The 23,339-nt window shown below is 54.9% G+C and overlaps 2 protein-coding genes across 9 annotated transcripts in view; both read left to right on the plus strand.

The window, feature by feature from the left end:
* Positions 1-8,488, plus strand: part of Ift122 (intraflagellar transport 122) — a 74,037-nt gene extending 65,549 nt beyond the window's left edge. For 5 of the 8 annotated variants that reach the window (XM_052722007.1, XM_052722010.1, XM_052722014.1 and 2 more), the window contains 8 exons: positions 136-233; positions 3,038-3,138; positions 4,792-4,957; positions 5,683-5,794; positions 6,089-6,214; positions 7,155-7,234; positions 7,544-7,708; positions 8,033-8,488. In XM_052722007.1, coding sequence (XP_052577967.1) covers positions 136-233; positions 3,038-3,138; positions 4,792-4,957; positions 5,683-5,794; positions 6,089-6,214; positions 7,155-7,234; positions 7,544-7,708; positions 8,033-8,122 — 938 coding nt within the window. In that variant the 3' untranslated portion in view covers positions 8,123-8,488. Of the gene's footprint in view, positions 1-135; positions 234-3,037; positions 3,139-4,791; positions 4,958-5,682; positions 5,795-6,088; positions 6,215-7,154; positions 7,235-7,543; positions 8,012-8,032 lie in introns of those variants that run through there. The other 3 variants (XM_052722011.1, XM_052722013.1, XM_052722009.1) reach the window with 2 other exon arrangements.
* A 3,886-nt stretch (positions 8,489-12,374) lies between these two features.
* On the plus strand, positions 12,375-20,411 carry Rho (rhodopsin). The gene is made up of 6 exons (XM_052721556.1): positions 12,375-12,443; positions 15,739-16,084; positions 17,486-17,654; positions 18,696-18,906; positions 19,017-19,256; positions 20,222-20,411. The coding sequence occupies exons 1-6, from the start codon at positions 12,375-12,377 to the stop codon at positions 20,330-20,332; spliced, it is 1,146 nt and encodes a 381-aa protein (XP_052577516.1). The 3' UTR covers positions 20,333-20,411.
* The last annotated feature ends 2,928 nt before the right edge of the window (positions 20,412-23,339 follow it).

Here is a 23,339-nt window from a genome sequence, read left to right on the forward strand (position 1 = left end):
TCCTCTTCCCTTCCTGCCCTCCTCCCCTCCTGCCCTCCTTCCTCCCCTCCTGTCCTCCTCCTTCCTCCCCTCCTGCCCTCCTCCTTCCTCCCCTCCTGCCCTCCTCCTTCCTCCCCCCTTTCTCCTCCCTCACAGCAGATCCTGCCCAGAAGGATGTGATGCTTGAGAAATTCCACCATTTCCAGCACCTGGCTGAGCTGTACCATGGCTACCAAACCATTCATCGCTACACGGTAAGGTGGCCGAGAGACTGAGGGATGGGCACCTTTGGGCCTCACATGCTCAGCAAGGGCCTCTGAAGAGAAGTGCCCATGGAGGGGTGATGAACTGCCCAGAAACCCTGCTCTCCTTGGGAAGAGCTTCCCCTCACCTGCCATTTTTGACATGAAGCAAACTCGGGACTCAGGATTATAGTCCCGAGCTGGGATAGGCCTTTCCAGTTTCTAGTTCAGTCTTTGATACCTCTCTCGATACGTGAAGGCTCAGGTTCTCTCTCTGGCCCCTAGTCTCCTCTATAAAGTGAGAGGGTTGGCCTGATCTCCAGAGACCCACAATTGGTTGAGATCATTCCCTGATTCTTGTGATGAGGCCACGTTAAATGAGTCACCATCTACCTCATCCCATGTCTCCTCAGCCCGCCACAGTCTTGATTAACCCACAGTGAGCTTATCGTGTGGCAGCAAGCTGGGCCACACCAGCGACCCGTCAGTAAGTTCCTGCTGTGTGGACACGGTAGGCTTTACCGTAGGGATCGCCTCATCTTCAGCCGTGCTGTGAGAGGAGTACCTCACCCTCTTGTGCAGGCGAGGACGCCCAGGTGCCGCACAGAGAGCCACAGTTAGCACGTGGTGGAGGCTGGCCTTGGTCCTTACTGACAGCAGTCTGTCCTCCCAGCCTCTGGGATGTGGGTTCCGAGGTGACTCGGGATGCCTCGTGTCACGCCGATGTGTGACCGTGGAAAGTCCTGCACCTTCTCTGTACTTCACTCTCCATGTCTGTGAAATGGAGATGATAGGTGGGGTGTCTACGAGGACTCTCGAGCTCACTTTGGAAATGTGGCTCTGGTGCCCGGCGTACCGCCGGTGGAAGGTTCATAGCAGCTTTCAGAGCCCACTCAGCTCAGTCCAGTGTCGGCTCTCTGGCCTCTCAGAGGCCCTGCTTCCCTGAGCGTCCCTGCCCTTTGCTCTCTCACTCTCCTAGTCTCTGGGAAGCATTAGGTCCCACTGGGCCTTGTGTAGCCCTGGTGCCGTTTCTCTGTGCCAGCAGCATCTGTGGGTTCAAGCGGGCTCGTCTTCCATTCAGGCCCCTGTCTCAAACAGCTGAAAAGCTATGAACCAGGGAGCTTGCACCCAGCTTGGTGTTGGAGGCAGGCCAGGCCCGGGCATGCTAAGCTGCCTTGGGTGCCCAGCCCTTGGCTCCTGAATTCCCAGCGTGCCTTGCTTCTCCCTGCTCTCTGTCTGTGCAGGAGTCTTCTCACCTAACAGTGAGCTCTGTTCCTGATGCACATGGTGCTGAGCTAGGGCCACCCTTGGGACCCAGGCTGGCCTCCAGGCCCAAGCTGCTTTCTTGGGCTATTCCTCCAACCAGTGCCTGTGTGTGACAGTCCCTGTGATGAGGCCTGAACCCAGTGGTGAGCCAGACATAGTCCCTGCCATAAGGAACTCACAGTATAGTCAGCAGGACAGCCCCTCAAGGGAAAAGCCTGGAGGTGGCTCCTTTGAAGAGGTGGTCCCTCCACCAAGGAGGGGACAGTGCCTAAGAAGAGTAGAGGGAAGGCTTTGTGGCAGGCAGGCTGTGACCAGGGCAACTGCGGATTTGGTACTGGGCCTGCAGCCCTGCGTGAGAGTGGATCATAAGGTAGCAAAGAGAAACCCAGACCCTTCCAGAGGCCCAGGGCTTCTTTCCTGGGGAGGCAGTGCTGATCTGGATTGCTCACAGAGTGCCTGGAGTCTTCAAGCTCACACCCAGGAGAGCCCGTGGCTCAAGTTTCTCTCCATTCCTGGAGCCAACAGAAGCTGCAGAGATGTAAATGGGTAAACCAGCATGGTGGCACATACCTGAATCCCAGCACTCAGGAGGTGGAGGCAGGAGGATCATCCTTGGCTACATAAGGAGATCACAGCCAACCTAAGCCAAAGACCCCTTCTCCAAATATAAACAAACAAAAAGGAGGAGGAGGAGGAGGAGGAGGAGGAGGAGGAGGAGGAGGAGGGGAAAAAAAGGAAAATAGGAAGAAAAATGTAATTAGGAATTCAGACAACACTAGAGAGAAGTCGCTGGAGAGAATTTTCTGGACTCTGAACCAGAGAAGTAGAAAGTCACTTCTCACAACTTTGGGCCTCACCGGGGTCAAGCCTGGTGGTCGTTATGAGAGAGCCCGCCAGACCCTCGGGAGAGCTCCGGGCAGGGGGGAGCTGACCGGCCTGCCAATAACTGGTGTGGTTTGCACTGTAGCCTGATGGCACTGTCAGACTCCCTCAAAGCAGGTCTTCGCCATGCACAGCCCTGTGCATAGAACCGTCCCTGATGGGCTTGACTGTACTTCTGGCAGCCCCTGGGTGCAACAGGTCTGTTCATTCCACCAGTGGTCGTGGAGACCACCGGTTAGAGCCTGGGCCAGCCTGAGCGTCATGTGCTTTTGGTGGCACATTTTGCATCAGCCGCTGTTGAGGAACAAAGAATAGACTTGCTGGGTCCCGCAGGAAGGGGTTAAGCATCCCACTAGGCCATGTCCTCACTCCCATAAAGGTCTTGCGCTCAGGAAATGGAGTGTCCCCAGGGACACTGCAGCTGTGAGAAGCACATTCTCTGGGGTTGAGGGGCTAAGCCCTGGGTTTGAATCTCATCTCTGCCCCATTCTGGTGGGTGACATGGGCTGTCCTTTATTAGGGCATCACGTCCCTCCCTGGTACAGTGTGATTGAAAGTGCATAGCCCACAAGCCTGTGTTAAAGGCAGCCGCACTGGCCAGCACACAGTGGGTGCTCAGGGCGCCCACCTCCTTCAGTGGGAATGCTGTGCTCTCTCTTTCACTGCAGGAGGAGCCGTTCAGCTTTGACCTCCCTGAAACCCTCTTCAACATCTCCAAGTTCTTGCTGCACAGCCTGACCAAGGCCACCCCCTTGGGCATCTCGAAAGTGTATCCTCCCCCGCCACCCTCCCAGCCCTCTGTCTAATGGCCCCAGTGCTCCACAGAGCACTTTACTGGCAGAAGCGCCCTCTCTCAGCAACCACTGGGGAGTGGGGAGAGGCTCAGCTGGGCAGCTGAGTGCCCGGTGCCAAGGGGAGATTAGCTTCCAGGGCTGTCTAGCGGCCCCTGACCTGCCGTTCTGGCCAGCACCCTATCCCAGGCCTCCCAGAACGCACAAAGAAGGGTGGGGCTGGGACCAGGAAGCCCAGGCAGACCTTCTGCTGGAATGGGGGGGGGGGGGCAGGGGGCATGTTAGTCCAGGTGACAAAGCTGCCATCTAGTAGGGGTGGTGACAAGAGGCAAGACCTGTTTCAAGGATAGGTGCACTGTGTCCAAGAGTAAAATGGAGGTAAGGCTGGGCCTCGTCAGGGACAGCTGCCCAGAGGAGGTTACCTCCAGTGCTCCAGAGCCAGGCCGCGGGGAAGATTATCAAGAGGGTGGGTGGCGTAGCGAGGCCCTGTGAGTCTACTCCTCCCCTGCCAAGGAGATACAGCAGGGCCAGAAGCACAGAGGAGAAATGGTCCAACCTTTGACAAGCCATCTCCCTGTCCTCATCTGGCTGGTCCACCTGGCTCCTGGAGGAACGCCTCCCAGAAAAGCACCCCCGCTCACCGTTAAGAACTCATTTCCTGGAGGGTCCAGACTCATCGTTTGCTCCTCAGGGAAGCGCCCCAAACAAATGGCCTTCACTGTGATAACCCCTTTCACTGGCAGGTCAGGCCCAACAAGGGAGTGCACAGCCATCCTTGCTGCCCTCAGTTCCTGGATCTCACTTGTCTTAAAGTTCGGTTGAGTCAGCGTCTTAGCTAACTTGAGTGTCGAGCCTGCCCTGGTGGTGTCCAGTGGAAACACGGAAGTGGCGGCTGACACGGTCCCGGGCGTGGAGGAGTTAGAGTGGACCAGCTAGGGAGACAGCAGCACAAGTTGCCTGCCGGGACAGTGTTAGAGAGGTCGTGCTGAGGAAGGAGAGCGAGGGCCGTGCACCTTGGGATGCCAGGGCCAAGCCGCTTTCTGGGGAGGCAGGGAGGGTGAGAAGGGCTTGGGCACAGCCAGATTGGAGGTGACCTCACGTGCCATACAGAGGTCTGTTGTCCTCCGATGAGGGGCCCAGAGGGACCCCAGAGAGCAGGGGAGTCTTGAGTGCTGTGTGGCCCCTGTGAGCCAGTCTACACCAGCTGGTAGGGCAGGGCAGGAGAACCCTGGTGCCAGGTGTCCTGGATCTGGATGGGCAGGTGCAGCAGGGCAGGGAAAGCCACCAGGAGGCCCAGAGCCTTAAGTCAGGTTATGGCTGCTATCTCAGCACCAAAGTTTGAGGCTAGCCTAGGCTACATAGTGAGACCATGATGCCCCCCACCTCTGCAAGAGAGGAGAGAGAGGGAGACAGAGACAGAGACAGAGACACCCAGAAAAGACCCTGTATTACCTTTGTCTCTGGAAAGATTCCTGGGCCTTGCCATCCTAGAGAGATAGACCTCAGAATGAACAAATATCTCTTCAGTTCCTGACTATGGTCTGCTACCAGCACAAGATACTTTTTCTAGCCCAGGGCGGGTAGTATTGGCTCCCTCACACCTCTGCTGTCCTTAACCTTGCCAATGTCAGGAATACCCTCTTCACACTGGCCAAGCAGAGCAAGGCCCTGGGTGCCTACAAGCTGGCCCGGCATGCCTACGACAAGCTGCGGGGGCTGCAGATCCCCGCGAGGATCCAGAAGTCCATTGAGCTGGGCACCCTGACCATCCGTTCCAAGCCTTTCCATGACAGTGAGGTGAGGGTGTGACTCTGAGCCTGGTCTGGGGTCTGTTTGAAAGATGGCTCTTGTGTTCTCAGGGCTCCCCTGCCTGTGAGCTCGTCTGTCCCCTCCTCTTAGCTGCCCTCTGCCCTCCACTTGGCCTGCTATGCTCCAGCCCACCCTGACCTTTAGTGCTGTCAGCTCCTCCATGCTCAGAGACTGTCTCTTCCCTCAAGCCTAGCTCAGGGCTGACCCTCTTCCTGGGTGTCCCTGTGCTCCCCCAGGCTGCATCCCAACAGATTTCCTGCAGCATCAACAACCCAGATCTATATAGCCCCGATTTTAAGCTCAGAGCAGGGACTTGTCAATAGGCCTGGGTTCCAATCCTAGGTCTACCACGTCCTAGCTGTGCCTCAGGCTTCCAGTGCCTCAGTCTCCTGCTCTGTCAGATGGGTGTTTACAAACCCTTCCCCACAGGAGGGCAGAGGCCACTTGTGCAGCATCCATGGTGTGCCTGACACACTGCTAGAGCCTGGTGAGTGGCAGGAAGTGACAGTGGGTACAGTTGTTCCCAGGAAGACAGTGTCCTGCTGAGGCCTGACTTGGAGGGAGTGTCTGGGTTAGTGGGCCGCAGATGGAGTCTTCAGTTCTGTCTGTAGGCCTCGGCCAGGCTCCCCGCAGCATGCAGTTCTTTGCCCTGGAGGGAGTGGATGTGAGCATACTTCTGGTTCAGCCTGGGCAGACACGCGCGTGTTTTGTAGGAACTGGTACCCTTGTGCTACCGCTGTTCCACCAACAACCCGCTGCTCAACAACCTGGGCAACGTGTGCATCAACTGCCGCCAGCCCTTTATCTTCTCTGCCTCTTCCTATGGTGAGCCACTCCCTTGCTTCAAGACCTGTGACATTGTGCATAAGCCGATGCCACCATGCCTTCCATGAAGAAGTGCTGTCAGGATCCAGAGACAGGGCCCAGCATGTCCCCAACCAGAAGCCCCACTCTCATCATAGTGACAAGCTCGGGTTCATTGTTCAGTCTGGGAGGCTGCAGGAGCTGTCCTGCCCACCTCGCTTCAAAGCAGCTGCTGTGGGGAGGGGGCATGCTCTGGTGTGAGCGACAGTCCCACGCTCCCCGAGGCTATTCTCCAGCCCCTCCCTGTCCCCGCAGAGGTACTGCACCTGGTGGAGTTCTACCTGGAAGAGGGAATCACCGACGAAGAAGCTGTTGCCCTCATCGACCTGGAGGCTCCAAGACACAAGAGGGAGAGCAAATGGCAGGAGGTGGCAAGCAACGGTATCCTACGCTCCAGGCCTGGGCTGGGCAGGGCAGGGGCCTCCGCGTGGTCTGTGCCAACAGGCAGGGATGGAAGGAATGAGATCCAGAAAGACTGGAGGTCCCCACGTAGTGAAGACTAACATCAGAGCCCGTAGGCACGAGGAGAGGGGCACCGTCATCTTCCTGTGAGGTCCCCTACCCTGTTCATGAAGACACCGATCCTGCCTCTGGCCCATGCAGCTAAGCAGAAGGAGTAGTGTGTATTCTTGAGGGACCCCCAGATTTCGACTCAGGTAGCTTTTTCATGCAGTGGTAGCAGTCACTACTCAGGCTGAAGCTCCAGGATGTCCACCCTATTCTCGTGGAGGCCTCTCTGTCCCCCTGATTCTGTTGTCCGAGTGCTTCGTCCTTAGGTAGTTACAGAGGTGGCCGCCAGTAGTCTGGCTGAAACCCTAGGACAGCTGATCCCCTGTGGGTATTTTAGCATCCTTGGTGATCCTCACTGGAACAGTCGGCCATACCCACCTAATCCCTACATGAGGCCCTCCTGCCTCTGCCTTATACCAGCTCCATCGCCACTGGGCAGCGGGAAGGGTGGTAGGACTGACTGGATTCCGTAAGGGTTTTGCCCTTCACTCCGTGGCTGTGACTGCTGAGTTTCTCAGGCTGCAGCTGGGCCTGTGCTCTCCACACACTCAGGGCCCTTGAATGGCCGCTCCCTGTGAGCCGTGGAGGATAGGGGAAGCTGATGGTCCCCATGGGGCCCCTTCTCTCCTTCTCTGGCCTGTGCCCCCCTCCCCATCTTCCACCTGGAGGCCTCTTCCAGCCACTGTACCACTCCCCCAAGTCTGTGAGAGAGGTCAGCCCTGGCTGAGCTCCTGGGAGTGAATTATGGGCTGGAGGGTGGTGCCTATGCCTTACTGGACCTCCAGCTCCATCCTTGACTAGAACCCTCCAGGTTCCCAGACACTGAGGCTGGATGAGACCGTGAACTCCCTAGGAGATGATGACCCATTCACAGCCAAGCTGAGCTTTGAGGTGAGACGCCCCAAGAGTGGGAGGGTGCTGAGAGGCCTGGTGGAGAGCCATCCGTACTTCCCCCAGGCACACAGGGACCCTTGGGTAGTGTGGCAGTTAGCTACAACTTCAGACATGGCAGTGGGAGAGAGAACTGGACAGCTTCCTGTGGTGACTGAGTGATTCCAAGGACACTTCAGTGCTGGCATGGGGGCGGGGCCTGTCACTGTCAGGGCTGCCTGGAGTTGAGATGTGGTGCTGTCCCTTTGGCCACCAAGGATCCTAAGATCAGGCCAAGGATACAGCACCCATGTACATCCCCCCTCACAGCAAGGTGGCTCTGAGTTCGTGCCCGTGGTGGTGAACCGGTCAGTGCTGCGTTCCATGAGCCGAAGGGACGTTCTCATCAAGCGCTGGCCTCCACCGCTGCAATGGCAGTACTTCCGCTCGCTGCTGCCCGACGCCTCCATCACCATGTGCCCCTCCTGCTTTCAGGTACCCAGCCTACCGCTGGCAGGCTCTCCTGCTCTTGCGTTCTTTGTGTCTCCCGTGGGAAGCCGGGCATGTCGGGGGAGGAGCGTGAGCTGGCCCCAGCCTGCCCTTTGCATCTGCCCAGCTGGCTGCAGTGGACCTTACCTGGTTCCTGCTCTGCACTGCCCTGGCTGAGGGATGATGCACCTGTGGACTTCATTCAGAATGAAGAGCCCTCCAGTCCTATCGATCTGCTGTTGTTGGCAGCAACTCCCTGCTTAGCTGTTTCTCCTCGGGGCTTAGGGCACCTGGCCCTGCTTCCCTGTGTCATGGGCTGTCTCTCCTCAGATGTTCCATTCGGAGGACTATGAGCTGCTGGTGCTCCAGCATGCCTGCTGCCCCTACTGCCGGAGACGCATCGACGACACTGGCTCGTGAGCCCTGACTGACCTCTGGGACCACCCGCTCCCCTGGCTCCTTGTTGTACCCAGACTGTAGAGGAGAAAGAATTAAACCCTCAGAATGTGTCTCCTGCCCAGATGAAGTTTGTATAATGGGGAGGGGCCTCGCCTTGTGTAACCACAGATTTCCTATTTATGGCATTTCGTGCCTTGTAAATAGCGCCAGGAGATGCAGAAGAGAACGTACATATATTTTCTAAGAAAAAAAAAATCTGTTACTTTCAGAAGGGCTCAAGTGTTCATGGCAGCCTGCTGGAGTCCGCAGATCTGTCAGACCGTTACCGTGAACACTTTGCCAACAGATTGCCTCAATAACGACAAATAAAAGGGCTACTCGTTTTCATCAGTGTCTGCGTTTTAGCAAATCCTCATATTGTCTGCAACTTAATTTCCTTATGCAAAAGTGCACCTGTTTCTAATTTGATTGGAAAGGAACATTGCTTTTTCGTGCTTTTAAAACGTAATCGAATCAAATGGCAACAAGGGGCAGGGACATGGATGTTTTTGTTGTTGTTTATTTATTTTGTTTGAATGAGGATCCATTTTGACAACAAAATAAGATACCTACCTCCGATGAATAGTCTTGTCCTTGGAACTCCTGGAGCCCGCCCTGTACACCAGTCAAGGGGTCCGCTTCCACAGGATACTCAGCCTTGTGGCTCCTTCCCTTCCTTCCAGGGCATGAGGCATGGGGGGGGGGGGGTCCAGTTGGGATCCATAGAATGTTGGGGAAAGGGTATCAGGCAGAATCTGGAAGGAGAACTCACACACACTGGGCACCTCTGTGCAGCCGCAGCCCCCGTGCCGGTCATGACTAGAAGAGCAGCAGGTGTTAGTTAGGGCCCTTGGGCTTCCAGCCTTGAGTGAGCACCTAGAGTTGTAATCTCTGAAGTCCTCCTGCATGCTACCTGCCCAGGGACAGGCAGCAACACCCGCCTCCCCACCACACACACAGTATCTTAACGGGCGGGAGCAGGGAAACTGAGTGGCTAGGAGCCATGCTGAAGACCTCCTTGTGAGGCTGGCAGTAGCATGCCCTCTGCTGGGATGAGAGGTGAGAGTAGAGTGAGCGACAGAGGTGAGGTGTGGTCCAGGCCCTCCCCACCCCCTCTGCCTCTGTGGAGATGAAGGAAGGAGCCAGGCAAGGTCCAGGCCCTCCCCCCCCAACACCTCCCCCCTCTGTGGAGATGATGGAGGGAATGAAGGAGGGAGCCAGACAGTTGTGCCAACACAACTCCTCCGTCGAGTGTCTAATTGCTTATGATCATGCATGCTCTCTCTCGCACTAAACATTTATTAATGTGTTAGGATTTCCATTAGCGCGTGCCTTGAACTGAACTCATTTGCATATGGCTGGGAAAGAAGTGGGGCGAGGGAGGAAACAGCGCCAGCTACCCAACAGGCGTCAATCACAGTGACAGATCAGATGGTCTGTGGCTGGTGGGGGGGTGGGGGTGGGGGTGGGGGCTGACTGAGATGCCGGCATGCATCCTCTCAGCCCATCACACAGAAATTCAGGAAGAGTCCTGCTGGGAGCCAAGCCCCTGAGGCTGAGCCTGGCCACAGCTCCAGTTCTTGCTGAAGCATCGTCATGTCTGGTCTGAGCAGCCTCTAGGGGTGCCCACACAAATAGTGAAACTGAGGCCAGAGGCACTCTCTGGTTGAACAAACGTACCTGCTGAACCAAAGTTGGACCCACACCCTTAGGCAGCCTTCACACTGAGCACCCTGTTCTGCTTCTTCCCTACTGGATTCCATTTCCACCTCTGTACACAAGGCCCTTCAGCTTGGATATGGAGTTTTCAGCCATAGCCAGCATCTGTGAATGGAGCCCACAGTGACCCTGACTGAAGGAAGTTAGGACAGGGAGCTAGAGGTGCCAGTTCTGTCAGGAAGGGGATGGGATCAGGGAGAGGTGACGGCTGGAGCCCCAGAGCTTGGTAAGACTGTCAGGGCTTGTGTACTGATGCTGTGTGTCATGTCCACTGTGAGGAAGAGGAAGATGGCAGCTGACTGGCTGGGCCATACCAGGCGGGGTGTCTGTGGGCCTCTACTCCTTAACCTTTCCCTCTTCATGGCTGCTGAAGCCAGGCGTCCCCATGACCGTGCCTCAGGGTTGCATCCCTCTGTTGTGCCTCTTCCCTGGCCTGGGCTTTACACAGCGATGACAGGGGCATTGCGGCCACCACAGGCAAGGCCCCCATCTCTTGTTGGCTCTTTTTTCCTCTTAACTCTCTTGGAGGCCTGCCACTCAGCTCCCAAATAAATCACACACAGAGAGACTTATTCTTTCTTATAAATGCCCGGCCTTAGCTTGGCTTGTTTCTAGCCAGCTTTTTTTTTTTTAACTTAAATTATCCCATCTACCTTTTGCCTCTGGGCTTTTTCCTTTTCTTCTTTATATCTTACTTTCACTCTTACTCCATGGCTGGCTGGCTGGCTGGGTGGCTGGGTGGCTGGGTGGCTGGCTGGCTGGGTGGCTGGGTGGCTGGGTGGCTGGCTGGCTGGCTGGCTGGGTGGCTGGCCCCTGGAGCCCTCCTCCTCCTCTCGCTCCTAAATCTCTTTTTTCTCTCTTTTTCTTCTCTTTATTCTCTCTGCCTGCCAGCCCCACCTGTCCCTCTCCTGCCTTGCTGTTGGCCGTTCAGTTCTTTATTAGATCAATCAGGTGTTTTAGACAGGCACAGTAACACAGCTTCACAGAGTTAAATGCAACATCAAAGAATGAAACACGGGGTTGGGGGTTTAGCTCAGTGGTAGAGCGCTTGCCTAGCAAGTGCAAGGCCCTGGGTTCGGTCCTCAACTCTGGAAAAAAAAAAAAAAAAGAATGCAACACATCTTTGCATCATTAAAGAAATGTTCCACAGCATAAACAAATGTATCACATCTTAAAATAATATTCCACAACACCCACCCTGGGACTGCTCCCTCATCCCTCATCCTGACTCCAAACACCTTCTGAGAGCACAGGAACAATTGTGCTCCTTCCTGCCTGTGACTCACAGTGGCTCCTCAGTGTCAGCCAGCCCCCAGGCTCGTGGGCCCGCCCCAAGGCTCTGAGGCTACCCTCTGAGGTGTGCAGGGGTCCGCCTGGCCACCTGTGCTCCCGTGAGACTTAATTTTCTATAGATTCTGTCTGAAAGGCTGCTAAGGCCAGAAGCCCCCCGGGCTCTGCCTCTTGCTGGCTCTAGTTGGCACAGCTAAGGCAGAGCGGAACAGGGCGGGTGGGGCTCAGAACAAATGGCTGCTTCTCCCTGGTCATCCGTCCGCCGCCCTGAGACGGCACAGCACTCAACACCATAGAGTGGGTAGCGAACATCAGGAGAGGACTGGACACCTGTCTCCCTCCAGGTTCCCTTGACGTCCTCAGCAAGGCCCTGGTGACACGGCCAGGACACGGCCAGGAAGACTAAGCCACAGGTGAGAAGAGAGGGAGGGGCCTGCTGACCCAGCAGCACTTTTCCTTCTGGGGCTTAAGAGCTATTAGTGCTGGTGGCTTAAGTCCCTAATCCTCCATTCAGTGCCCTGCGACTGCCCGTACCTCTGAGCGGCCAACGTGGCGGTAGCTAGCCTCAGAGATGGCTTCCCAGGGCCCTGGCATCCAAGCACCTCACAGTTCTTCATAGCCCAGCCCCAGTAACCCACACTCCTGAGAGGACGAGAACCCAGGCTGCAGGTCACCGGACTCTGTACTCCACCTCCGCTGAGGGTTCCTAGCCTACAGGGATGGTGTGTCTTGAACACCTACCACCGTGGACCAAGAGCTGAACACACAGAAAAACGGGCTCAGCTGACCTGCATTCCAGATACACGACTGAGTTTGGTTCAGTAGGAGGACAACAAGACGGTCTGCGTCAGTGGTTCTCAACCTTCCAAATGCTGTGACCCTTCAATACAGTCCCTCATGTTGTGGTGACCTAACCATAAAATTATTTTGTTGCTACTTCATAACTGTAATTTTGCTACTGCTATGAATAGTAATGTAAATATCTGATATGCAACCCCCAAAGAATTCGTGAACCACAGGTTGGTAACCACTGGTCTAGTTGGTGATAAGGCAGATAGCAGATGAGCCACGCCATGGGGCCCGGCCCTGGTGTGGAGAGTGGCCATAGTAGCTGTCCTTGGAGACCTGAGAGAGGAGCAGGACTGAGGTGACAAGTCCCATTAGCCTGCAGGGGCAGGTGTTCAGGAAAGGGTGCCACTGCGCTGGCTCAGGGCCTGAGTGGGACATGAAGGGGGTGCAGAGGAGCCAGGGCACATCAGTTGTGCCGGTGGGGACAGCGGGCCGGGAGCAGTCTGTATGTGGTTGTTGTGCCCCGGGTTTCCCAGGCCCAGCAAACAGAGGCCCAGAGGGGAAAGTGGGATTTTCCAGGGTATCCTGGTGACTCCGAGACACAGGCTAGAATCTGTGCCTCCTCTTGGATGACCACTGCTTCATCTGAGCCCATGTGACACAGCGCAGGCCCTTTCCCCTAGTGACATGCTTTGATGAGGCAGAGAGGCGGAGCCTCTCCTCTGGACTGTGTTGATGGGGGAAGGAAAACAGCAGTAGAAACCCACAGAACTTTGTGGACTGTGTGGTGATAGCCCTGGCAGTTACTGGCCAATCACGTGACCTCAGTGGCCCACTGTGGACTCCAGGCCTCAGTCTCTGCAAGGGAAGATGCATAGGCGAATCAGAGCTGATGACTTCTAATGGCCATCTCAACTCTGAACTTGTCTCACTGAAGCAACACACACTGTATGGACCCCGGTGTCCTCTCATCTCAGTGACAGCTTTCAACCTGGAACGTTGCGTCTGTTAACCCACCTTAGAGAGAGGCAGCGCTTCCCCAGGAGACTTGCCCACTCACCCACCCACTCACTCACCCACTCACTCACTCACTCACCCACCTACCCACTCACTCACCCACTCACTCACTCACCCACTCACTCACTCACCCACCCACTCACTCACCCACTCACTCACCCACTCACTCACCCACTCACTCACCCACTCACTCACTCACCCACCCACTCACTCACCCACTCACTCACCCACCTACCCACTCACCCACTCACTCACCCACTCACTCACCCACTCACTCACTCACTCATCCACCTACCCACTCACTCACCCACTCACTCACTCACCCACCTACTCACTCACTCACCCACCTACCCACTCACTCACTCACTCACCCACTCACTCACTCACCCACCCACCCACTCACTCACCCACTCACTCACCCACCCACTCACCCACCCACTCACTCACCCACTCACTCACCCACTCACTCACTCACCCACCCACTCACCCATCCACTCACTCACCCACTCACTCACCCACCCACCCACTCACCCACTCACTCACTCACCCACCCACTCACTCACCCATTCACTCACCCACTCACTCACCCACCCACTCACCCACCCACTCACTCACCCACTCACTCACCCACCCACTCACTCACCCACTCACTCACCCACTCACTCACTCACCCACTCACTCACCCACTCACTCACTCACCCATTCACTCACCCACTCACTCACCCACTCACTCACCCATTCACTCACCCACTCACTCACTCACTCACCCACTCACTCACCCACTCACTCACTCACTCACCCACTCACTCACTCACTCACTCACCCACTCACTCACCCACTCACTCACCCATTCACTCACCCACTCACTCACTCACTCACTCACCCACTCACTCACCCACCCACTCACTGGGTCAGCAGGTGTTTACCAAGCTCCTACTGTGTCCAGTCTGCCCTGCAGGTTCACATTAGAGCCCAGGGGATGGGCAAAGCCCCTGAAGACAGCTTCCCAGCTGTCCCCAGCACGAGCTGGCTGCCAAGGCTGCTGAGGTGCTGCTGAGCTGGGTGGGGTCAGGGGAGAACTGGGGGTGACCACCAGGGTCATGTCAGAATCAAAGCCTCCACCTTGACCTCATTAACATTGGTCTTAATCACCAAGCCAAGCTCCTTCAACTGCTAGAGGCCAGCTCCCAGCCCTTGACATACATGCCAGTGCTGTGTTCCTCTTCTCCAATCGGGACCTGCAGGAAACGGGGTTGCTTTCCTGAGCAGACAGATCTAGGAATCCCAGGTGTGAAGAGACTGAGCAAGAGAGAGCTTAAGGGCCCTGAGGCTCAGAGGCGAACACTTCCCTGACCAGGCTCCTACCCAGCTCCAGGGCCTGGGTACCTGTGTGGCAAGTGGCATGGTGTTTTCTCCCATCATCAATCAGTTCTTAACCCTCACTTTCTCAGAGCAGTCTTCAGAAGCTGCATGGTCTGACTTCTGCATAGTGGGAACTTTCCTTCTGTTCTTTGTCTAGCCCTCATAAGGGCTACTCACCACCATCTCCCTCATGGGGTGATAGCTTCTTGCAGCCCGTGCTTTCTTGTCTCCTGTGGGCCCCCAGGATGAAACCCCTTGCCTGGGACTTAGTGGGTACTCCAGGCACGTGCCAACTGGACAGTGGTCCTAGAGTAACCTATACATGGGGGCCTCCGGGAACCCCAGCTACATGGCAGAGATGCTGGCCTCATATCCTCAGACACCAGGCTAGTCCAGGACCAGCCTCTCCCCAGATTGGCATCCCCAGCAGACCAGTACCAGCATCTCTCAGCCTGCACAGGGTTCTGAAGCCCTGAAGCCCCAGGTCTCTGGTCATCCTCTCTGCCCCTGGGATTCACCCAGCTGTATGGCCGTTGCTTTCTAGATAAGGCAAAACTTCTTAGGCCCTTGCCATGACCTCCAGGCCCCACGCACTCACCTAAATAACCTGGCAGCGGGGTCCATGTCCTGCCCCACCTGAGCAGGCTATCCCCATCTCCATAGCCCATGGTCATCCCTCCCTGGACTGGAATGTGTTTCTTCCTCTGGCTGAGTCTTACTCAGGCCAGAAGCACTCTGAGCAGGGCCATGGCCTCCTTCTTGATCTCCCAGGTGGCTGGCTCATAAATGTTTAATGAACAAGTGAGTGAGCAAATTCCAATTGAATGCAACAAATCGTTATCGAGCTGCTGAGCCTCGGGTGGGGTGGGGTGAGATGGGTGGTAATGGACCAAGCTGACTGTGCTCAGATCTGTCCAAATGAGCTAGTGCCAGGGCCAGGGGATTGGGAAGGGATGGGGTAGGTGAGTTCAGGAAGTCAGTAGTAACACAGAGAAATGGACTTAGGGTCCTAAGACCCCAGTCACAGCCTGAGGCCACCAGACTGACATGGGTAGAAAATTCCTGGGGGACTCTGGGGAAGACAAGATGAGACACTCTTCCTTTACTCAAGGGCCTCCACCTGGTGTCACCTTGGCCCCGCTGCAAGCTAATTAGGCCCCAGTAGCAGCAGTGGGATTAGTATTCTTAGTATGATATCTCCCAGATGCTGAATCAGCCCCTGGCTTAGGGAGAGAAGGTCACTTTATAAGGGTCTGGGGGGGGTTGATGCCTGGAGTTGTGCTGTGGGAGCTGTAGGTGGCTGAGCTCGCCAGGCAGCCTCGGTCTCTGTTGACGAACAGCCCGAGGGCCGCAGCCATGAACAAATGAGCTAGTGCCAGGGCCAGGGGATTGGGAAGGGATGGGGTAGGTGAGTTCCGGAGGGCCCCGATTTCTATGTGCCCTTCTCCAACATCACAGGTGTGGTGCGCAGCCCCTTTGAGCACCCACAGTACTACCTGGCTGAACCCTGGCAGTTCTCCATGCTGGCAGCTTACATGTTCCTGCTCATCGTGCTGGGCTTCCCCATCAACTTCCTCACGCTCTACGTCACCGTACAGCACAAGAAGCTACGCACACCGCTCAACTACATCCTGCTCAACTTGGCCGTGGCTGATCTTTTCATGGTCTTCGGAGGATTCACCACCACGCTCTACACCTCACTGCACGGCTACTTCGTCTTTGGGCCCACGGGATGCAACATGGAGGGCTTCTTCGCCACACTGGGTGGTATGAGCAGAGGGACTGGGGTGTAGTATGGGAGCCAAGGGGGCATGAAAGGGCCTAGGGAGGGTCTGCAGTGGGGTCTAGTGGGTCTCTCTCCCACTCCTCTTCAATCACTGTCGTCCCAAGGCCTTGTTTATTCATTGACAACACTGTGATGCTGAGCTAGGCTGCTGTTTAGAGCAAACATTGAACGCTCATCTGTCTCCTTTGGAGTAATGCAAGAAACATGGGTTTAGAGAGGTCAAGGGCTCACTGGGGAGCCATGGTGTGTGAGGGTATCCTATGAGGCAGCTGAGCTGGGGCAGACTCAGACTGAGCACCAGGATGAGCTAGAAAAGGCACACAGGTCCAGGTCCTTCATGAGTGTCTCTGGTCCAGGTGACGATTGGATCAGTGTACTGGGCATCTATGTGACTGCCTTTCCAACCCTGTTGGCCTCCACCATACGTGCCTGCTCCATACAATGGGAATCTCAGAGGATTCATTTGTTTCTGTTCTTTTTCTTTCTACCTTTGGGGAAGGGGTACAGTCTTGTAGTCCAGATGGCCTTAAACTATGTGACTGAGGATGCACTTGAACTCCTGATCCTCCTGCCTCAGCTTCTCAAGTGCTGGGATCACAGGCGTGGACCGCCTTGCCACACCAGGTGTTTCCAAACATTTTCTCTCACTTGGCTGGAAAATCAATGAGGCTGTCACAGAAACAATGGAGCCTGTTGAGCTGAGGAAGCTGAGGCAGGGAGCAGCAAAAGACACATTTAGAGATGTGGCAGGGCCAGAATCAGAGTCGGGGTGCCCCAACTGGGACCCAGGGATGTCGCCAGTAGATGTAAGAGGAAACGGGAGAAGTGGGCATGACAAAGCCCAAAGCCAGGTCTAGCTTGTACAAGTCCCAAGGACGCTGTCTTATCCCCCCCTTGCCCAGGTTGCTGCCTTGGTGGCACGGTTGGGCATCTCTCTTACCGTCTGTGATCACAGCCCCCCAGTCTCTGGACAAACTAGGGTGCCATGCTTGTCAGCTTGTCTCACGGGGTCAGGCCCAGGCCACACCTGTCATCCAGAAATTCTTGTTGGTAGCACTCCATTACTTCTCTCCCTGCTAAAGCACTAGCCAGTGAGTGGCCTGAAGCCACAGGTCCAGCCCTTCTGTGGCAGTGTCTCTCATGATCTGAAAGCTCTAACCAAACGGAAAGGCTCTTGGTTCTTTAGAGTTCCTTTGCTCACTTCCTCTGGCACATGGATTCTTCATCCGCCTCCGTCTTCCTGGCTAGTCCAAACTCACTGCATCTCTAAGGCCTGACTCAAGTCCAGTGCAGAGGCTTCCACGCTGTCTTCTCTGGGGTTATTAGCTCTCTCTGGTCTGAGGTCAGAGCTGGAGGACTGATGGCTATCAACTACCTTACAGGTGAAATCGCCCTGTGGTCCCTGGTGGTCCTGGCTATTGAGCGGTATGTAGTGGTCTGCAAGCCCATGAGCAACTTCCGCTTCGGAGAGAACCATGCCATTATGGGTGTGGCCTTCACCTGGGTCATGGCGTTGGCCTGTGCTGCTCCCCCACTCGTCGGCTGGTCCAGGTAATGGCACTGAGCGTTGGGTCTAGCAAGGCCTTCGTGGGATTCCCATTCGGAACACAGAGCCTGTGGGCTGGTTCCCTTATATTACACAGTCTTGCCCCTAAAACTATCCTGGTAACTTTCCCAGACCAAGCAAGGTCTAGGCGGGGAGAAAGAAGGAGAAGTCGTGGTACAACAAGTCTGATTTTAACTCTGAGACCCATGGCAAGGGGAACCCTGGACACCCCAACCCTTCACCTTGGCCGAGTCCCTAATCCTCAGCTAAGCCAAGGCCCAACTACAATCCTCTTTGGTTGAGTTCTCCTGGGCATGGGGCAGCTTTCTCTGACCTTGGGCCTCAGCACCATGGGAAGCTGAACCTTCCCAACATGCATGGTGTCATTGTAGCCTCAGGAGCTGGGTCCCATCCAACCTCTAGGTCACCATCTCCAAATGTAGGCAAGATAAGATAGGGTAGGGATAGTGGTTTGGTACCCAGAAGCCTCAGATCTCCCTTCTCTCCTCATATCTCTTCCCCATCCTCTGGGAGCCCACCTAGAGGTCCTTGCTGAATCAGAGCCCATCACCCCATGCTGCTCTTTCCACATCTTCATGCACTTGGCTCGGCAAGCCTGTACACATAAACTCAACGGACAGTCTAGGGTTTCTGAGTGCAGCCCAGTGTCACCATCCTCAGACACGATTACAACATCCTTGTTTCTAGAAGCTGCCCAAAGTCCCGTAGATGGTAGCAAGTCCATCCTGAGTGTAGAACGCGTTGCTGTTGCTAGGAGACGCACATCTTCAAACTGCTGCATTTACAGGATAGGCCTCAGCCCTCCTCCCCAGCACCCTCTGCCAACTCACTTAAACCACCAAAGGGCAGCAGGCTGGTGGAAAAGAGCGGTGTGGTCAAGTGGCAGGAAGCTTGAGAGTCACCCTCAGGGCAGAGACGGATAAGTCTCACCTGGCGATGGGGCCAGCAGGTAATAACGATACCATGCTTCCCAAGGCCTGCAGGAGCTCCAGCCTCCATGGACCTCACACTTAGGCCCAGCTGAGCGTGTGTTCCCTTCCAACCCTATTGTCCCTTGCACTGACCCTCAGGTACATCCCCGAGGGCATGCAGTGCTCGTGTGGGATTGACTACTATACGCTCAAGCCCGAGGTCAACAATGAGTCCTTCGTCATCTACATGTTTGTGGTCCACTTCACCATCCCTATGATCGTCATCTTCTTCTGCTATGGGCAACTGGTTTTCACAGTCAAGGAGGTATGAGTGGGGGCCTCAGTGTGTGTCCCTAGGACCGTGCTGGGTGGCCAGAGCTGGGTGCCAAGGTATGTGTGGACCCCCGGGCTAGACACAGGTCTGTACCCCTATAGGCGGCTGCCCAGCAGCAGGAATCAGCCACCACGCAGAAGGCAGAAAAAGAAGTCACCCGCATGGTCATCCTCATGGTCATCTTCTTCCTGATCTGCTGGCTTCCTTACGCTAGTGTGGCCTTCTACATCTTCACCCACCAAGGCTCCAACTTTGGCCCCATCTTCATGACCCTGCCGGCTTTCTTTGCCAAAAGCTCCTCCATCTACAACCCGGTGATTTACATCATGATGAATAAACAGGTACCTGGGATGGCCGGGTGGGGGTGGGGAGTGAGGGGAAGGAGGGGAGGGGAGGGGATGGGGCAGGAGAGAGGCTCTGCCGAGACCGCTGGCAGGCTGTGAGCTCTCAGGTCGGCGACCTCCCAGTCTCTGGGTAACCTGGGAGTAAGCCCTCCAGGTGGCCTGGCACCTGCTCCTGTGAAATACATCTGGCCAATCATTCTGGAAGTCTGCTTTGCAAGTCAGCCAGAATCAGGCACACACCCGTAATCTAAACACCGAGGCAGGCGGATCCTGAAATCCAGGTCAGCCTGGGCTACATGGTGATGTGTATCCCCCACCTCCAAAACAGGGTGTGGTCGTGCACCTCCATACCCCAGCATTCGGGAGACTGAAGCAGGCAGGTCAGAAGTTCAAAGCTATCTTAGACCATACAGTGATCTGGCGGTCAACCTGGGCTGCATGGAGTCTGTCTCAAAATACAACCAGAAAATGTCAAGTAGTTACAAGACTGGGAATGGAATGATTTCACTGTTTGCAAAGCTGAAGAAGTTGCTAAAAATGTTAGAACCGGGAGATGAGGGAACAAGCCGCTGTTAAAAACCAAGCCTCTCTGCAGGAAAGGATGTGGTCTCTGGACTTAGACTCTGGGTTCATGTCCTAGCTCTGCCACATTCAGACTTTGTGACCTAGGGAGTCAGATGTCTCCCTCTCTGGGCTTTGGTTTTTCTATTTACAGGGAAGGGCCAAATCCTAATTACAAGAGATCAGTCACAGAAGGTCCTAAGCATTCACAGGACACTGTGGAATATCATTTGATGAAAACCCTTGTTGCTGGGTTCCTGGCATCTCTGGTGGTGGGGCAGCATACACTTAGCAAGCTCCCCCAAGGAGCCAGACTTAGTGAGGGGACATGCTGTGGGTGGTGGGCTGAAGATGGGCAGGGTGGTGGGGCCTAGTCCTGACTGGCACCCTCTGCCTTCCAGTTCCGGAACTGCATGCTCACTACCCTCTGCTGTGGCAAGAATCCCCTGGGTGATGATGAGGCGTCTGCCACTGCCTCCAAGACGGAGACCAGCCAGGTGGCCCCAGCTTAAGCCTGGCCAGAGACTGTGGCTGACTGTAGGAGTCTCCTGTCCCAACCCACCCCAGCCACAGGCCCCACCAGGAGCAGCACCCGTTGGAATGAGGTCATGCGGACTCCCTCAGTGTTTTTTTTTTTTTTCACTGTTTTTAATCGATTTATGACAGAAAACTGAGGCTCCCCACTAAACAGGAACAGCCCAAGAAAGGACATCCATTCACTAAGACCCCCAACCTGGAGTTCCCAATTCCCAGGGGCCAGTGGGATCTGTAACCCTTCCCCCTAGCTTGTCTCTCAAAAACGTGGCAAGTGTCCCAGCTTAGGGCTAAGTGTCTAGGACAGAATGGAGCACACAGTAGCTGATTAATAAATGGTAGCTGGATGAAGGGAGGAATGAATCACTGAATGAGTGGAAATGTGTGTGAGAGGATTGATGGAGGGGAACATGTATGTCCTCAGGCGCCCAACCTGGCAGATCCAGTCATGTTTGGCTGGAATCTATAGGCAATTGTTCTTACACCCCTACCCTGGTTTTCTCCCCCAATTCCCATATGGAAATCCCAAATCCCAGGCCCTGATAGCATTTGGCTGCTTCAAAGACAGAGAGATGGAGACGGGGAGAGGGAAGGAAGGAGGGAGAGAGAGAAAGGGAGAGAATGTATGTGCCTGTATGTGTGTGTGTGTATGTGTGCAAATACTTTGTATATAAACAGCACAGCTGGTAGTTGCATTACAAATAATATCAATTAATTAACCATCCTGATAGTCTCTGCTTGTTACTGACTGCTTGGGAATTGGCTGGGCCCAAGCACTCAGTCAGGGTGTTTCCCCCAGCCCCAGTAGACTTTTACCAGTGACCTAGGCCTTCAGGCCTGCACGGGGCTGGAGCTGGATCACAGAGATGGCAATAACAGCAATGTGGGCTACAGCTATTAGGACTGAGAAAGCATTGTGGCCAGGGTCTCAGACAAGGCCTGGCTCTTTCCTCCAGTGTGGCATCCTTGGTTCATGTCTTCCAATCCTACTTGGCCTGAGACCCAGCCCTTCTTGGCTTCTGGACACATTTGCTCTTCCACACCAGCAACCAGGTAGCAACAGTTCCAGGCCAGTATGGAGTTCTAGAAGCCATGCTTATCTGCCACCCTCAAGAAATGGCTTAGTTCCTGATGACATCCTTGTTCAGAAGAGCTCAGAAACACAGTGTGAGACCTGGCCAGACCTCCTCCCTAGAATGCTCATGAATCCGGTTCCTAGCTCCCTTGCTGGATATACTGTTTTCCTTGGCATTTGGTGTTTTCTTCATCCCAGAGAGTCTCGGTTTGAGGTCAACAGGAACACTGGGGGCACTAGAATTGAGCAGCTTCAGTCTGCATCCCTCCTCCACAGAACCACAGCTGGGCCCCCAGCAGGCCCAGTTCTGCCTGGGGATGGAGGCAAAGGGGGGCATTAAAAGCTCAGCTCCTCACTCGGTGGCAGTGGTGGTCTGTTGCTCTCAAGCTCTTTACTTACAAAATGAATGGAAACTGGGAAGCTTCTGTGATCCCTGTCCAGAGAGGGCTAGACTGTGTTGGGACAGAAGTCCAGGTCCCTAGAGAATGTGATAGAGCAGCCTCATCAATCTGAGAAACTCAACTTGGGTGGGATAGAGACATGGTGACCTCTTTAACTTTAAGCCTCTGTATCTGCAAAGAAGAGCTTAGACCTGCCCTTGAAGGGATTAGATTAGAGCTAAGGGACTTATGTGGCCAGCCCACTTCCTGGCATGCTGAAGATGTTGGTACACTCTGGAATTCTAGGCCTTGGCTCAGAGCTGCCCTTACCAGGACAACCCCACCTAGCAAGGGAATGGGACAGAGCCTCAGATGTGGAGTGACAATTCCTCCAAGGAGGAAAGAGTGCCAGGGCCTGGGATGGAAGCCCCTCAGTGCTGTGGTGGCCAAGGGCAGGGGACAGTAAAGGGTTATCTTCTATGCTGTCTCAATAGGTGATATCAGTGAGGGTTCATTTGGTCACAAGTGACAGGAAATCCAAACCAACTGCTGAAACAGAGAATGATCTCATTGGCTTGTAGACATGAAACCACCTCCCCTCCACTTCAGGCTGGCTGGATGTAGAAACTCAAACCTGTGACCTTTGTGTCTCTCTTCTGTGTTGACTTTACTCACAGGCCTATCCCTAGAAGTGGCAGAATTGTCTGCAGTTCTAGGGCCAGCAATCCCTCCAGAAAGAAGCTTTCCTGCCCCTTATTATAACCATGGTGTCAGATCAGGTTCTTATTGGGCAGATCTAGTTCACCTGATTATCCCTAAGCCAATCAGCATGTCTAAGATAGAGCTTCATCTTGATTGGCCAGAGCTGAGTCACCTGATTACCTCTAAGTCAATCATCATGCCGGAGATGGAGATTCATCTTCTGATTGACTAGACCTGGGTCACCTGATCACCTCTAAGCCAATCACTATGCCTGATATAGGGGTCCCTCAATTGTCATGTTTTCCAATACCACAAGATGAAGTTGACTTCACATATTAAGAAGTCTATAGGATGTGTTCCCCAAAAAGAAACAAGGGGAACAGGATCAGGACCAACACAGAGGGATGGGGGCTGGGAGGTGCTAGACAAGGCTCCTGTGTGTGATGTGTGGGGTATTACCATGGCTGCCACAGCTCTGGCTGTTTCCCGTGATTTACGGTTAGGGGTGGCTGTTGATGGGACACTTGAGTTGCCTGGTCTTGTCCTACCTCACTCTTCCACGCCCAGTTCATTTGTTCTGTGGAGTGTCACCTTTGCCCCTGCTTTCTCCTCTCTAGGAAAAATACTCTTGTTGTCATGGTGAAAAGCAGCCTCAGCTCTCTCCTTGTCACTTGTCACTGTGGGTATAGGGTGAAGGGCTGCTGACCCAGGCTGGGATGTGGAGTTCCCACAGGACCACTTGCCAGGCTCTAGACAAGCAGCATTTGTGGGGCATGCAATCCACTCAGCCTATCACAGGCCAGACAGGGCTGTCACCCCAGTAAAGAG

The sequence above is a fragment of the Peromyscus californicus genome, unplaced genomic scaffold, assembly GCF_007827085.1.
Source record: "Peromyscus californicus insignis strain IS unplaced genomic scaffold, ASM782708v3 Scaffold_6__1_contigs__length_162567912, whole genome shotgun sequence".
Lineage (NCBI taxonomy): Eukaryota > Metazoa > Chordata > Mammalia > Rodentia > Cricetidae > Peromyscus > Peromyscus californicus.

Bases quoted from the DNA above. Each gene is read 5' to 3' on its own strand.
- Rho (XM_052721556.1), top strand. From the start codon at position 12,375: ATGAAGGGGGTGCAGAGGAGCCAGGGCACATCAGTTGTGCCGGTGGGG. The intron at 16,085-17,485 runs GTATGAGCAGAG...ACTACCTTACAG, and splicing joins CTTCTTCGCCACACTGGGTG to GTGAAATCGCCCTGTGGTCC. The intron at 17,655-18,695 runs GTAATGGCACTG...GGCCCAGCTGAG, and splicing joins CCACTCGTCGGCTGGTCCAG to CGTGTGTTCCCTTCCAACCC.